Here is a 15032-nt window from a genome sequence, read left to right on the forward strand (position 1 = left end):
AAAGTATTATGAGAAATGAGACATACTGTGTTCCAATTCCTAGCAAATGCTATGAATTAGGGACTTTTGTCTCCTTTGTCTAACCCACCCCATCTAGAATCAGTGTCCTAGAATTGGAAGGTATAGTAAGAGTCATATAGTTCAGCTTTAGATACTCTCTACATCAATGGTATCAAACTCAAATAGAAACAGGGCTACCATATTGTATTTAAAGATCCCATGACCAACAATTATATAAAAAATTCACTATGTTCTATTGCATTTTTATTTATTTTGTTAACTATTCTCCAGTTATACTTTTATCTAGTTCAAGTAGCACTCTTTAAGTGTTTTAGGCTACATTGCATAGGCACCTGTTTGACACCTCTGCTCAACCACATAGCTAAAAAGGTAAAGTGAGATATGGTCTTAATTTGAATTCAATAAATAGTAATGAATTCATTTTCCCACAGGGAAACCTAATTTTTGAACAATTCTTAAGCAACTGTCTTGAATTTAGGGACCTCCCTGTATGCCTGAAACAAGTCTCTATCTTGTAAAAATGCCTATGTTAATACATACATTCCTTCCTTTGATCAATAACCTGGAATTCACTATCTTCTGGATGAAATCCAGAAATTCTAAAATGAAAATGTTTAGCTATATCAAGTACATGTACTTTAGACACATCTAGTACACCTTTAGGGATTCCTGTCTGCTGCCAATGCTAAATCAAGCTGCCCCAAATTCCTCCCCCCCATTCATCTCTGATTTTTCCATATTTGATGGATTTTTTTGTGTTTAAGTATAAGTCTGAGTTACAGATCCCTGGTTTGCAATGTACCATAGATGTGAACAGTCATAGCACTGTTCCATGGAATAGAATATCAACTCCCAAGTACCAAGTACCCACAGTGGACAGAGCAGCATATTTTAATTATACTTGCTAATCCTAAGAAAGGAGGGGCTAGGCAAAGGTACAGTCTCTGAAGGTCACAAGGCAACTCCATGGTAAGCTGGTAGACTAGCTCTAATTTTATTATAAATATAGCAAAAGAGAGATTCCTTGGCCTAGCCTCTACATGGGATCATCAAATAGGGTATAGATGACTGGCCATGATGGTCTTCCTATCACTTCAATGGAAAATTTTAAAATACCAATATAAAAGGTAGCATTCAAAAACCCCAGTCTTGGTTCCCTTAGTCACTTTTCTCCATTAAAGAGGCTTTTGTGGGCTAGCCTGGGAATCTAGTAAAAATTTATAAGTCTAAATGAGAAAAAAGTTTCCTAAATATCAGACAACTACTGTAATACAACCCAAAGTTGTAACTTGTGAACAATTTGTCATCTATCATCTCACTTGATCCCAGGTTTTTTGTTATCCAAAGCACTGTTAACTGTTTTACTTCCATGAAAATTATAATGGATTTTTATGCAATTTGAGGCTAACCTCCATTTGGCTTTAGAAGGAAACTGATTTGTTAATAAACCCTCTAGGCAATGACCCAAAAATTATTTCTATAATTCTCAGAAAGTTAAACTAAAAGAATGTACTAATCCTGTCATTTTGGCACAATTACTTATGAAAACAATGTACAAATTTCCCTCAAGGATATATTCCATTATTAAAATAGATACTACTTCTATATTTAAACAGAAAAACTTGAGTTGCTTTTTCCTAATATGTTCTTATTTAAACCGAATAACATAAATGAAACAATCTTTTATGTGGAATTTCTATATATAGAACCTTGCTCATGAAAATGTAATTCTATCAAAACAATCATTTCTGCTTTATAGATAAATACTGTCATTATTTACCTTGTAGGTAACATCAGCAACTATTCAAATGTCATTTTGCTGAACTGTACTGATTGAGCCAGGATTTGATGTTCTAATTGAATATCTGTTAACCAGCCAGATCTTAACATCTCTTTTTTGGTAATTTACAGATTTTAATTACATGTACTCTTCATAGATAACTAAAATTATACCTAATTTACTAAATTCAGTCAGCAGGAAAAACAATTCTTTCCAATTTATGATTTGGGGGTCAGTAACAAGTTACACGGAAACAAATTACATATTTTTATTCTGCTATATATCTGCCTGATATTTGTAGAACCTTTGGAAGTCCATAGTGTTCACATTGAGACTTCCTGTCCTACGAGCTACTATACATACCACTAATACTTGTATAAACTTCCCCAAACCTGTTATCATAAGTAAGTAGCCATATTACAAGTCTAGGAAAATTGGTATCAAACAGAACTACAATGTCAAGATATTGACTTTAGTAAAAGGAAATTAGTAGACTTGAGAATGGTCATGACAATATTCAAGCAGAATATTAAGAACCACTTGTCAATGACTTGGATTTTAAGAACCTAGTACAGTTGAAATCCATCATTAATTTTTCTTCTCTTCTGATTCTTGAAGAATTTGCGATTTTTCCTTTAATATCTTTTGATCTCGAGAATACTGTTCAAAGATTGGTTGATAAATATATATTCCTCCAGCAACTCCAAGGATACTTGCAAAAATCACTTGAGGAAAACTCAGTCTACCAAACATCTTATCAACAAATGCAGCAGCACACAATGGATGCTTTCAAAAGTTATTTGTGATTATCCACGAAGTATCTTCAAATCTGTATACAAAGAAAGAAAATAAAAAATATTAATTTGGCACATCATCTTTAGTCCTTTACTAGTGCTTGGCAGGTATATTATTTAAAATGACAAGTTTGATGGATAAATGATTTCTCATATAAAAACAGATTAGTCATTTCAATTTGTCATCAAATCAAAAAATTATCATCAAAACCCATGGGTTTTCCCTGTATTTATATTTTCAATATTTCCAATCAAGAAATTTCATTCTCTAAAATTTTCTGGATCCTTATTCCCTACCAATGAAATTAAAATTCCTTTCCCTAGCACTTAAAGTCTTTTACAACATGCTGCTACTTGACCTTTATAAATCTGTTACATATTACTCCCTTGTTCAATTGTGTTCAACTCTTCATGATCACATTTGGGATTTTCTTGGCAAAGACACTGGAGTGTTTTATCATTTCCTTCTCCAGCTCACTTTACAGATGAGGAAATGAAGGCAAACAAGGTTAAGTGACTTGCCCAGGATAACAGTGTCTGAGGCAGAATTTAAACTCAGGAACATGAATTTTCCTGACTTCAGTCCCCTAACTATCCACTTTGCTACTTAGCTTTCTTATTACTCTCTTATGTGTACTATACCCCTTAACTAAAATGTACTTGTTAGTAGTCCCCCAAATATGCCTTGCTGCTCTTTATTTTCCCACCTCCCTGCCTCTGTTCATTATTACCAATATTTAGAATGAATTCCTATTCATCCTTTAAAGTCCAACTCAATTATCAACTGTTCCATGAAACCTTCTGATTTTTAATCCCCACGATTAGTAACTTTTCTTCTTGAACTTCATATAGCATTTTGTATCAGGTAGCTGTCCAACTCATCTCTTCTTAGATCAGATTTTTAACCTTTTCTAATGTGGATCTCTTCTCAGAAAAATGTTTCTAAGTCTCTTCTTGATCGTCATATAACATTTTGATTTGTAACCCTCTCATGTATGTATCATACAATACTGTGTATTTCTGGTTTGTTTTCTTTTCCATACACTCCTCCCCATTCCTCCCCCACCAAAAAAAAAAACAAAACCCTCCATTGAACAGTCAATGAGGCTATGAGCCAATGTCTCTTTACGATCTAATCCCTACATTTATGCCCAATCTTTGCAGTAATGAACTGAACCAACTATGCCCAGAAAAAGAACTCTGGGAGATGACTAAAAACCATTACATTGAATTCCCAATCCCTATATTTATGCCCACATGCATTTTTGATTTCCTTCACAAGCTAATTGTACAATATTTCAGAGTCTGATTCTTTTCTACAGCAAAATAACGTTTTGGTCATGTATACTTATTGTGTATCTAATTTATATTTTAATATATTTAACATCTACTGGTCATCCTGCCATCTAGGGAGGGTGGGGGGTAAGAGGTGAAAAATTGGAACAAGAGGTTTGGCAATTGTTAATGCTGTAAAGTTACCCATGTATATAACCTGTAAATAAAAGGCTATTAAATTTAAAAAAAAAAAAAAAAAAAAAAAAAAAACTCTTCAGTGGCTTTCCCTGTCTGCAATTTTAAAAAGCTCCCTGGACTGGAACTTAAGGTCCTCTTCAATGCTAAATAGCATGTAATTGACATGGACTAAGAAAAATCTGCGTTCAAATTCAAACCTGGCACTTATTACCCACCTGGCTAGAGGCTGGGCAAGTGATTTCATGTCTCTAAAATGAGAACCCCTGTAATACATCCTCCATATTAATATATTACACCCTCCACAGTAATATATTACTGAGAAATATAATATATATTATATACAGGAATATAGTGAGATATTCAGATGAGGTGCAGTCCATAACCAAAACATTATACAAATGTCAGTTACTTGCCCTTGTCTGATTTCACAGGATACTCCTCCGTGAACGCTTTTCCTGCCGAAGTGGAAGGTTAGATAGACATTTCCCAAATTTGAGGTTTTCTCTCTCACCTTCATTCCCCATTCAGTGCCTTGGGTTGTCAGCTCTGCCTTTCAGAAACCTGGACAGTCTTCAACTAGAGCGCTACCCTCTCCAAGGGGTCTTTCTTAATCCACCCTAGCTAATGGTCTCTGGCTCCCAATTATGTTGTACTTATTAGCACAGGGTCGGTCACCTCGTTCTTACAATGTCACCCCTCCGAGGCTATTTTTTGTTTTATTCGCTGCGCCCATCCCAGGCGTGTCTGCGGCAGTGTGTGCTCTGAGCCCCGGAGCTCCCGCGGCAGTGACTGGCAAACAGTGCTTACTGAAGGGATGAATGGAGTCTTCTGTCTCCGTAAGAAAAGCAAAGGCTTTCCCCAAGAAGCCTCAGGAAGCAAGAGAGTTTTATTCCCGCCTCTCTTTACGGTGACCCACAAGACTCGGAGTAACTACGTTGGCACTAGGCCCGGAGAAGACAAGTACCCAGCCATACAGCTGGCAGGCTGCGCGGCGACCATCCCATCCCATCCCATCCCGGCCTCTCCCGGGGGTCCCGCCCCCCCGAGGGACCGCGCTAAGCTAAACTACGTTAGGAACCGTCTCGCGCCCTCTCGCTTCCCCCTGAGGACTTCCCCTCCATCGCTCCCGGAAGCCAAAGGCGTAAAGCTGGCAGGGATGGCCCACGGCCCTCACCTTCTCAGAGTCCGGAGCCAGGCTCTCGGGTTCACCGCTCTTTGGCCCAAGCACAGGCGGCTTCTCAGCAGGGAGACTATACCTGGAGCAGGAAATAAAGAAAAACCCTTGATTTCCCAGGCACCCCTGCGCCTGTCCGCGACGGCGGCTCGCAGGAGCCAAGCAGAGCGGAAGGCGAAGCCACAGGCATCTTCATTCACGCAAGCCGCGGAGGTTTGGGGGTCACGCGGCGGAGAGGGAGGGACATGGAGCGGGCTGGGGGCATCCTCTTCTTCCGGAGGCACCGGAGCAGCTCGCCCGAGACCGTGAAGCTGAGGAAGAGAAAGTCTGTCTTGTACAGCAGCCCCCCGGAAGGGCGCACGGGAAGCCGCTTCGGTGAGGGAAGGAAGGAGGCGCGGCGCAGCTCGAGGCTCGGAGCAGGAGCGGGGGACACTAGGACCCCGAGGCCCTGACTCCCGCTCTGGCTACCCGGCGAGCTTTTAAAGCCCCTGCACCGCCCTCCTTCCCGACCCGTTTTCCATATTGCTTATTATTTGTAGTAACTGTGAGTTGTTTCGCGCTTTTAGTATGCCTGGGATACCCTCTTTCTCCCCTCTCACCCCAAGAGCCGCCAGCGTCCTCGCCCTCTCCAGCAGAAAACTGATCCTCCCTCATCTTCCTCCCCGACTCACCGCGACTGTTTCTGAAACAGTCGGTGCCGTGGGGAACTAGCCGGCAGCCTTTGGACCCCAGCGCCTTCCACAAGGGGCTGTCTTCCGCCTGGGGACGAGCCTCCATCAGGCCCCAAACCTTTTCCACTTGGTTAGCATCCATCAGAGCTTAGGCACTGGGGACGACCCGGGGTCACCCTCCATACCTAGTTACGTCGTTCAGAATTACCCGATTGGTAACCAAATGAATAGAGCCAACCGCTCTGGAGAGAAACGAGTTCAAATTCAATCTCAGACACTAACCTATGACCCGGGGCAAGTTAAAACCGATTGCCTTAAAAAAAAAAAAAAAAAAAAAAAAAAAAAAAAAAAAAAAAAGCCAGATCTTATAGGATAAAATTAAAAAGGAATATAAAATCTTATTCATAGTTCATAAATGGGGACGGCCCAAGGGGGTCCATGAACTTGGGTGGGAAAAATGCGTCTTTACTTAAAATATAATTGATATTTTGGTTAAATTTTAATTATATTAAAATATAATTTTATGCGTTTTTAAAAACATTTGGAAAAGGAGCTTGCGGCATCACCAGGCGACTGAAGGGTCCATGAGACAAAAATGATGAAAGAATGCCTGATCTGGTTTATCCTTCATAATTTACATCCAAGTCTGAAAGAGGGAGGTTGACCTCTGGAGTTACATTCTCTAGGAACGGTTAACGCTAGAAGGATCATATTTCTGATTTTTTACCAAGAGCAGAGCAAACATTTTTGTATTGAGGGAGCCAGGACAACAGAACCAGAGTAGAGTATGATCCTGTGTAGCTCTTTCTCTCTCTGAATGCAAAGATCTAGAGGAACCCATACAAGCAAGAAGAAGGTTAATTGTAGCATATATCTCCTCAGCCAAAAGTAAGGTAATCAAGAGCAAATATCCAACTTTATCATCCTAGGAAGCATTATATGCCTTAATTCACAGATGCAAAGAATAACCATACCTTCATCTAATGTTAAACTAGCAAAAGTTATCCTTGTGGATCAAGCAAAGACAACGGCATAGAACATACGTAGTAGATACATCCTAGGTCAGCACCAGTAACCTAATGGTGTGTCAGAAGAGAGAATAAAACCTAGAATCTGGGTGACAGGCAGATTTTAAAAATAAAGGTCTTCCAGAGAAAGACCTCATGAACAGACCAACTAACTGGTTGTGCCACTGTGCCATATATGTCCAAGACTATAGTCTCAAACAATTTATTAATACGATTTTTCCATGGACAAAGATATTTGGGAATTGTCTTGTTAACCTATTACATGCCGAACAAGAGTTTCTCTTTATGCAAATAAATTATGAAATTTTATCTTCCCAACTTTGCCCCCTGTATTTTCATTAGCATAAAATAAATCTCAGGGAGACTATCCCCTCCTCCAATGCAAGTCAGCAAGTTCTTCACCTTATTCTTACAGAATTGCCTAGGACAGTGGTCTACAGATTTTTGTGACTGAATCCCATCCCATTTGATCACAAATCTTCAAAATGTATATACTAATTTTGGGGAGGAACCTAATGGGAAAGATGTTTTAAAGTTAACAATACTTGACAACTGGTTTGATAAGGGAGGTGAAATAAAGGAGATAAAGTTAAAAATTTGTTACTGGAAGGACAATAGTACTCTCCACAGAAAACATTTGGAAGAAGGGTACTTTGGGGTATGTGAAATGTAATTATAAACCATTCTTGTCTTTGTTCCTCCTTCCAATGAAAAGAAAATACTAGTGATAAGCTCAACTAATGTTTAGGTGTGGGTAAGTTATGACTCATTCTTTCGAGGGACTTAAAAGGGATGTGGTGGGTAATGTTTATGGGGATGATATAAAAAGATGACTATATTCCCATTGCTTGGTCATCTTTCCCTTTTGGATCAATTTATTGTAACTCTTTTAAAGTTAGTTCACAGTCCCCATGAGGCCATTACCTTCATTTTGGAGACTCTAAGGCTACTAAACAAGGATAAATAAAAGAGGCAAGACTTGAATCTGAACTCAGTTCTTCCTTATTCCTGCTATTGCTCCATGTTGATTCTCATAGAATTTTGTGTACAGAGATGTTAGAGAACATCCTTCTTCCAAGGCCAATGGTATCTAGTGACGTTATTAGAGTTGGCAATAGAAACTTGTTCTCTCCTAGGCCAGCTCTAGGAAATGATCTTGATAGATGGGGCCAAGATCTCTAGGACCTGGATAAGGGCTACTTACTAAAAATGCTTCAATTGTATGTCTCTAGGAAAATAAGTTAAAGTTGGGGAAATTAACCTGTTTAACTTTAGTGCAACTGTTGGTTTTGCTTTCTCAGATCTTCTTGGTGAAAACATTTACCTGGTCTTGTTTACCATATTTCTAAGAATACTTAACTGCTTTTTAGTCCAGACAAGCTTTGTTCCTGATGAATATTGGCAGTCTCTTGAAGTTGCACATCACATGGTTTTCAAATATCCTTTAGAATTGGTTTTGCTTTTTCCCCCTCAGATTAAAAATGTTTTGGGAATTATGTTCAACCCCTAGCACATATTTTAACCTAATTTTCAATTCTCTTAGATTTTTCTCTAATCCACCTTTTGTATTTTTCTTTAGGGGTAGAATTGCTTCAATAAATATTCCATAGTAATCCATTAAGCACCAATATGCTGTATGTTGTGGGAAGATACCTAAGTAGAAAATATGCTATGGATCTTTGGTAACTTGGAATCTGGATAGTGAAGGGGGGTTTTCCTAGAATTCTCATTTTAAAAAAGGGAATCAAAGAATGTTTTTTTAATTTGGAAATGAAAATGAATAGGAAAATTATTTTATATTTCAGTATTGTTTGTCATTTTATCCTTAATTTTATTAATTATGGTTATTTGACCTGGGAATGGGCTGAAGGTTTGAGAGGTTTCTCTTACCCCTTAATCTTTGCAAGCATTTATAAGATTCTGTATCTCTTCACAAAAGATAGTGTCCAATTGCTGGTAAGTTTAAATAAAAGTAACCAAGCTATTTGTTACTGCTAAATTTATTTCATTTTTCTGTAATAGCTCATATAGCAACTGAACATATTAATATTTACACAGTGTAAGTTTGTTTCAATGAGATTCAGTGCTGAAGATCTGAATATTATAGATCATATCATAGCTGTGAGGTTCTTCATCCCAAAGACGTGAGATATATTAATCACTCTTTAAGTGCAGAATCTAATATATGATTCAGTATATATCAGCCTTGCTTAAAGAAAACAATTTAAAACCCCCAAATATAGAGAGCTTCATGGTTTATATTAGTGCTTTCCTCACAACAAACTCTGATATATAGGAATTGCATGCAAGTATTATTGCCATTTTGTAAGTGAATTAATTGAAGCTCAGAGAGGTTATTTGTAACTTAAATCATCACACTACCATTAGGTGTCAAAGCAGAGACCAAACAGCTCTGGTGACTTTGAAGTGCATTGCTTTTTCCATTGTTTCTCCTAAAGTATGTACAAGTGCTTTGCAAAGGACTATATAAACATAAGGTAATATTTACAAAAGTCACCACAGATGGCTTTTTCCCAAAAATATTTTTTTAACTTAGGAAAGTTATTGACAATTGAAGATAAAACATCTCTAGAATTTTAATGGAAAAACAATTTGATTTGTAAAATTTAAACATAGATAACTTTTCAGAAACATATTAAGCACATAAAAAGGGACAAAAAAATGACAAGTTTAATTTCTTGTGAGTGATTACTACATATATAGCCTTATAACTGGCTACTTCAAGTTCATTAAAGAGCCAAATCACAGATTTCCAAATGATAAGTCATGAGGCTTTTGGGGGAATTGTTTTTTGACCAAAAATACATTTTTTAAGTTTCCCAGAAGCCTTTTTTTTACCCTTATTTCAAATAATTGCATTATTTAAAAAAACTAAAATATTTCCCAAATGGCAAATGCAAAAATCAAATTAAAAGCTAATACTGCTTATATTTTTTGTTACCTTTTTTTAGTCACTAATATAGTAATAGCCAAGGGTGAAAGAACTAGTCTGCTGGAGAGTGCCCATATTAGTGAGATTAATTTTATTAATTATTAAGTATCCAAACTTACTATTAGATTGTATTAAAGTGCCGACCTTATTAATTTTTAACTGTTAACTATCCAAACTTCCTAATTAAATGATAATGGTCCTTTTCTCCATTTTCATGGCTTTCAACTGGTAAATTACTCTACTCTCTTAGTGGTAGGTCAAGTATGCCATTTAGGCTGCCAATTGAGCCAGTTTTAATAGCTGGTTTTGTTTGTTATTTTCAATTTGTATAACTTTTCTTTTCCTTTCGTTTTTTAGATTTGGGTTCCTAGACTTGCCCAAGCACTTTTGTCTGCTGTAGCAGATGTGAAGCTTTACTCATTGGTGAGGCAACTAGAAAACCAAGAAGTGGCAAAATGGGTGGTATGTCTTTCCCTAATCTTTTTAAAGTTAGTTGTTTAATCCATGTGGGCATAAAATATAGAAAAAAAGACCTAGAATTCTGTTCTTACAAGTACTCATAAACAATAGACAGTAAATAAATCATGCAGTTACTAAATGTCTGAGGCAGAATTCAAAATCTGGTTTTCCTGACTCCAAGAATAACATTCTATCCACTGTACCACATGTGGGTATATGTGTTTGTATACATATGTACACACATGCATACATATGATTTTTTTCCCAGAAAATAACTCATATAATCATATAGATGATGATCTTCAAACCTAGCAATAAACAGTTGTTGTATCTATCTTCCTCTCATTTCTTTTTTAAAGGGCACTCAAAGTGTGCTATTGCAACTGCAAACTATTGAACATAATTTTTTTTTTTAATAGCCTTTTATTTACAGGATATATACATGGGTAACTTTACAGCATTAACAATTGCCAAACCTCTTGTTCCAATTTTTCACCTCTTACCCCCCCCCACCCCTTCCCCTAGATGGCAGGATGACCAGTAGATGTTAAATATATTAAAATATAAATTAGATACACAATAAGTATACATGACCAAAACGTTATTTTGCTGTACAAAAAGAATCAGACTCTGAAATATTGTACAATTAGCTTGTGAAGGAAATCAAAAATGCAGGTGTGCATAAATATAGGGATTGGGAATTCAATGTAATGGTTTTTAGTCATCTCCCAGAGTTCTTTTTCTGGGCATAGCTAGTTCAGTTCATTACTGCTCCATTAGAAATGATTTGGTTGATCTCGTTGCTGAGGATGGCCTGGTCCATCAGAACTGGTCATATAGTATTGTTGTTGAAGTATATAATGATCTCCTGGTCCTGCTCATTTCATAATGTTGGAAGTCTCTCCAGGCCTTTCTGAAATCATCCTGTTGGTCATTTCTTACAGAACAGTAATATTCCATAATATTCATATACCACAATTTATTCAGCCATTCTCCAACTGATGGACATCCATTCAGTTTCCAGTTTTTAGCCACTATGAAAAGGGCTGCCACAAACATTCTTGCACATACAGGTCCCTTTCCCTTCTTTATAATCTCTTTGGGATATAATCCCAGTATAATCCACTGCTGGATCAAAGGGTATGCACAGTTTGATAACTTTTTGAGCATAGTTCCAAACTACTCTCCAAAATGGTTGGATTCGTTCACAACTCCACCAACAATGCATCAATGTCCCAGTTTTCCCGCATCCCCTCCAACAATCATCATTATTTTTTCCTGTCATCTTAGCCAATCTGACAGGTGTGTAGTGGTATCTTAGAGTTGTCTTAATTTGCATTTCTCTGATTAATAATGACTTGGAGCATCTTTTCATATGACTAGAAATAGTTTCAATTTCTTCATCTGAGAATTGTCTTGAACATATAATATTTTAACAAAACTATAAACATTTTCCCTCTAAGTTTACACAATCTTAAGATTTAGAGCTAAGAGGAAGCTCAAACATCATATAGTTCAATGCTATCATTATAAAGATGAGGTAACTGAAGGAACTACCTAATATCACCCGAAGTAACACAACAAGATTTGAACACAGGAAGTCTGGTGCCAAATGCATTGTTCTTTCCATTATATTCTGCCTAACTTTACTCCTGTTCTTTTTAAAAACCACTGAGTAAAAGGTTTGAGGAATTTATTAATACTTTCATTTCCCCCCCCAAAAAAAATATATATATATGTACATATGCATATATATATATGAAATAATCAAAGGTCCACTATATTAGATTCTTCAAGATTGTTCCTTGATGTTTTTTTTCACTTCCTTATTTCTTCTTAGTTGCCTATTAAAAATGGATCTAGGTCTCAAATCCTGAACGTAGGAGTCTACTCAGAACTAGAAGAATGATAAAAAGCCAAAATATTAGAGCTATTAGTGCTTATGTACCATAAATAAAATTTATGGTACATGGCTTATAGATACCTAAAGAGTAGTAGTTTTCCTTTTTAGTATTACATGTTGCTTAAGCCAGAAAATTACCCACTATATTTTATAAATTTCAGGTACAAGTCAAATGAGTTATTATAAAGATATAAGATGTAAATATCTTATGCTCTAAAAAAAAAATCATCTATATAGCAATGAACTGTTTAGTGTAATTTTTTCACAATTATTCTCCCCATGTATTACCATTTACCAAAAGATGAAATAAAAAAAGTCATGATTTGAATTTTTTTCTTTTTCCTCTAAAACCCCAAAAGTAAAGAAAGCTTGTTTTTTATGAATCAATAGTATAAACATTAATATAGCATAATTGTGAATTAGTGTACAGTTCAATTAGATCATATAACCTCAGCATTAGGATTTTAGTACAAAGATATTTCTAATTCTTAAGTAAATTGTGTAGTAATTTATTGATTTTTTTTTTTTTTAGGAAGTCTCACTGAATAATTCTTATAAAAGATGAATTCATTTGATCTGTCAAAAATATATTTTCAAACATTGTAACATTTTAGCTAGCAAACAATATATGTGATTTACTTTTAAACATTATTGTTATATACTAATCAAACCCTTTCTGTTGGATCTTCCCTTGGTGAGGAAAAACTCTAAAATTTCTCTTTTTGACTTCTCTAGGATCATTTATAAGCACCTGGAATTGTACAACTAGTTTATTCCCTAGTGATGCTTTTGGAAATGATAAATTAATTTTAAATTTCAAATTTTATAAAAGGAATCCATTTAACTATTACCAGTTTAACACTTAGTTGTCTTCAAAAAAACAAATAGAATTTGCCATTTAAATAAGCACATTTCAGAACCATGAACATAAGGCTTTAAATATTTCATAAGATTGTTTAGCATTCCAATAAATTTTGTACACTTGTTAAAAACAAAGCCAAGTATATTATAGGTCATTGATCAGAAATCATTCAACAAAGTATGTACTAAGTATGTGACTTGCTGTCAAGTACTAGTAATATCAGTATCTCCAAAGAGAAATTCAGTTTCAGAGATTTAAAATCATTAAGAAATTATCCTTATTGAACTTATCTCTATGATACAGCTGGGCTTTTAGATTAGTAAAAACTACAAAAATGACAACAAAGAAGGTTGTTAAATTGTGTGAGTTTCTTTTTAAGCCACTAAATCCCAGTTCTGCCATTTACTTTTATTTGATGCTCAAGCCCTTTTACTTCTGAGGCCTGTTTCTTCATTTGCAAAATGGAGAAAGCTAGACTAGAGATCTCTTCCAGTTTTTAATCTTATGATCTATGAATATTTGATGTGAATAATTGGTTAATATGCGTTAAATATGGCAATTTTTTAGAATACCGTAGAATTGTGTGCTTATTTCTATAGGAAAAGATTTAGCAGTATTTTTTCATTCCTTCTTCCACACACCATTGCATATAATTGTTCTTAGTTCTTTTGCCAGTTGTGTTCTTGGTTTACATGGTATTGCTGTACCAGAACTCTCACAAACTCCATGGAGACTGTTCTCACCACCTTTGCTCTTTTCTACTATCCACTGGAAGGTTCAAAGTCTGTAAATAGGTGAGGCATCCTATTTTAATTAGACCTTTGGATATAATTATTAATTCATGCTATAGAAAACTGAAAATACTAAATATAGTAATTTATTATTAAATTCCTCTGTCTTATTGCATCCTGAAAACTAGCAGAACTGATCAGTATTTACTGTAAATCAAAATTTACAATATTTATCAAGTGCTCTCTTCTGAAACTGATTTATATTTACTAATATACATGTATGTAGTATACCTCGAGAAGAAAAAAAAAAATTTTCAGAGTAATGATTATATCATTTTTTTTAAATTTCCATGCCTTCAGAATTCTAAGTGTCTTTCCAGTTGTCTGCTCTTTGATGAAGAATGATTTTTAGAAGGCTGGTGAGAGAATGAAACATACATTTTGGGGCATAGCCAATGCAAGAATTTTTCTCAACGATGCATATTTATTATAAGGATTTAGCTTTTTCTTTTTTTCAAATGAGATAGAAGGGAGAGAAAAATAAGTGTTTGTTTAACTGAAAGATAAGAATGAAAGTTATAATTGCCTTAGGGAAAAAATAAATGTAATGACTGGTTTCAAGTACTAATAAAAAGGGGAGTTAGTGACAGTATAAAATAGTGTGCTACTGAGCTATATTTGTGTATATTTTATAAACTAGACATTAGCATTAAAACATGGGAGTAACTTTTTTAACAAGAAGAAAATGTATTCATTTTTAATATCCTTTATATATTACAATTTGAAAGATAATCAGCTCTCAAAATAGAGAAATATATTAGAGCTTTGACACATTTTACTTGTTTATAGTTTTATGTACTCATCCCTGGTAGCACTTGCCTTCATTATTCGTCCAACGGCTGTCATTCCATGGATGCCTTTGCTCTTTAGACATTTCTGGCAAGAGCAGAAAAAATTTGATCTTGTTCTACAGCATTTTATACCTGTTGGGTAAGTAAAGTAACTTTAAAGAGTAAAGTACTCTTTAAAATTGTAAGGTTTCTAACTTTTAATATGCATTCTAAATAGATTTTTAATTACATCTTTCAAACTTGTACAGTATTTTCTGAAGGCAAAAAAAGTGAACATTTTAGTCATGCTATCTTATTATCATTCTATAAATACTGTTTACATAAAAGACTTC

General features: G+C 35.4%; 3 protein-coding genes across 7 annotated transcripts in view; 1 reads left to right on the forward strand and 2 right to left on the reverse strand.

The window, feature by feature from the left end:
- Positions 1-1422: 1422 nt before the first annotated feature.
- PIGBOS1 (PIGB opposite strand 1) lies at positions 1423-6200 on the reverse strand. 3 transcript variants are annotated; one of them, XM_031955244.1, is made up of 3 exons: positions 5842-6200; positions 5243-5324; positions 1423-2630 (listed from the first exon to the last, which is right to left on the reverse strand). In XM_031955244.1, the coding sequence occupies exons 1-3, from the start codon at positions 6053-6055 to the stop codon at positions 2591-2593; spliced, it is 336 nt and encodes a 111-aa protein (XP_031811104.1). In that variant the 5' UTR covers positions 6056-6200; the 3' UTR covers positions 1423-2590. The 3 variants fall into 3 exon arrangements, with proteins under 3 accessions (XP_031811104.1, XP_031811105.1, XP_031811106.1); XM_031955245.1 differs by having other exon boundaries at positions 5914-6195; XM_031955246.1 differs by lacking the exons at positions 5243-5324; positions 5842-6200 and adding an exon at positions 4580-5085 and having other exon boundaries at positions 1426-2630.
- Positions 5350-15032, forward strand: part of PIGB (phosphatidylinositol glycan anchor biosynthesis class B) — a 33677-nt gene continuing 23994 nt past the window's right edge. Inside the window, exons 1-6 of one of the 3 annotated variants that reach the window (XM_023498645.2) lie at positions 5350-5617; positions 8243-8378; positions 8780-8897; positions 10252-10356; positions 13782-13912; positions 14699-14839. In XM_023498645.2, coding sequence (XP_023354413.2) covers positions 5488-5617; positions 8243-8378; positions 8780-8897; positions 10252-10356; positions 13782-13912; positions 14699-14839 — 761 coding nt within the window. In that variant the 5' untranslated portion in view covers positions 5350-5487. Of the gene's footprint in view, positions 5618-5988; positions 6044-8242; positions 8379-8779; positions 8898-10251; positions 10357-13781; positions 13913-14698; positions 14840-15032 lie in introns of those variants that run through there. The other 2 variants (XM_031955241.1, XM_031955242.1) reach the window with 2 other exon arrangements.
- Positions 14773-15032, reverse strand: part of CCPG1 (cell cycle progression 1) — a 76342-nt gene continuing 76082 nt past the window's right edge. Inside the window, exon 9 of the mRNA XM_031955239.1 lies at positions 14773-14832. Within this exon, the coding sequence (XP_031811099.1) occupies positions 14817-14832 (16 nt within the window). The 3' untranslated portion in view covers positions 14773-14816. The remainder of the gene's footprint in view (positions 14833-15032) is intronic.

This window comes from Sarcophilus harrisii, chromosome 2, assembly GCF_902635505.1.
Source record: "Sarcophilus harrisii chromosome 2, mSarHar1.11, whole genome shotgun sequence".
Lineage (NCBI taxonomy): Eukaryota > Metazoa > Chordata > Mammalia > Dasyuromorphia > Dasyuridae > Sarcophilus > Sarcophilus harrisii.

Bases quoted from the DNA above. Each gene is read 5' to 3' on its own strand.
- PIGBOS1 (XM_031955244.1), bottom strand. From the start codon at position 6,055: ATGGATGCTAACCAAGTGGAAAAGGTTTGGGGCCTGATGGAGGCTCGT. The intron at 5,325-5,841 runs GTGAGAGGGGAG...TTCCTGCTCCAG, and splicing joins GGACGCTGGCGGCTCTTGGG to GTATAGTCTCCCTGCTGAGA. The intron at 2,631-5,242 runs GTGAGGGCCGTG...CTTTGTATACAG, and splicing joins TGGCTCCGGACTCTGAGAAG to ATTTGAAGATACTTCGTGGA.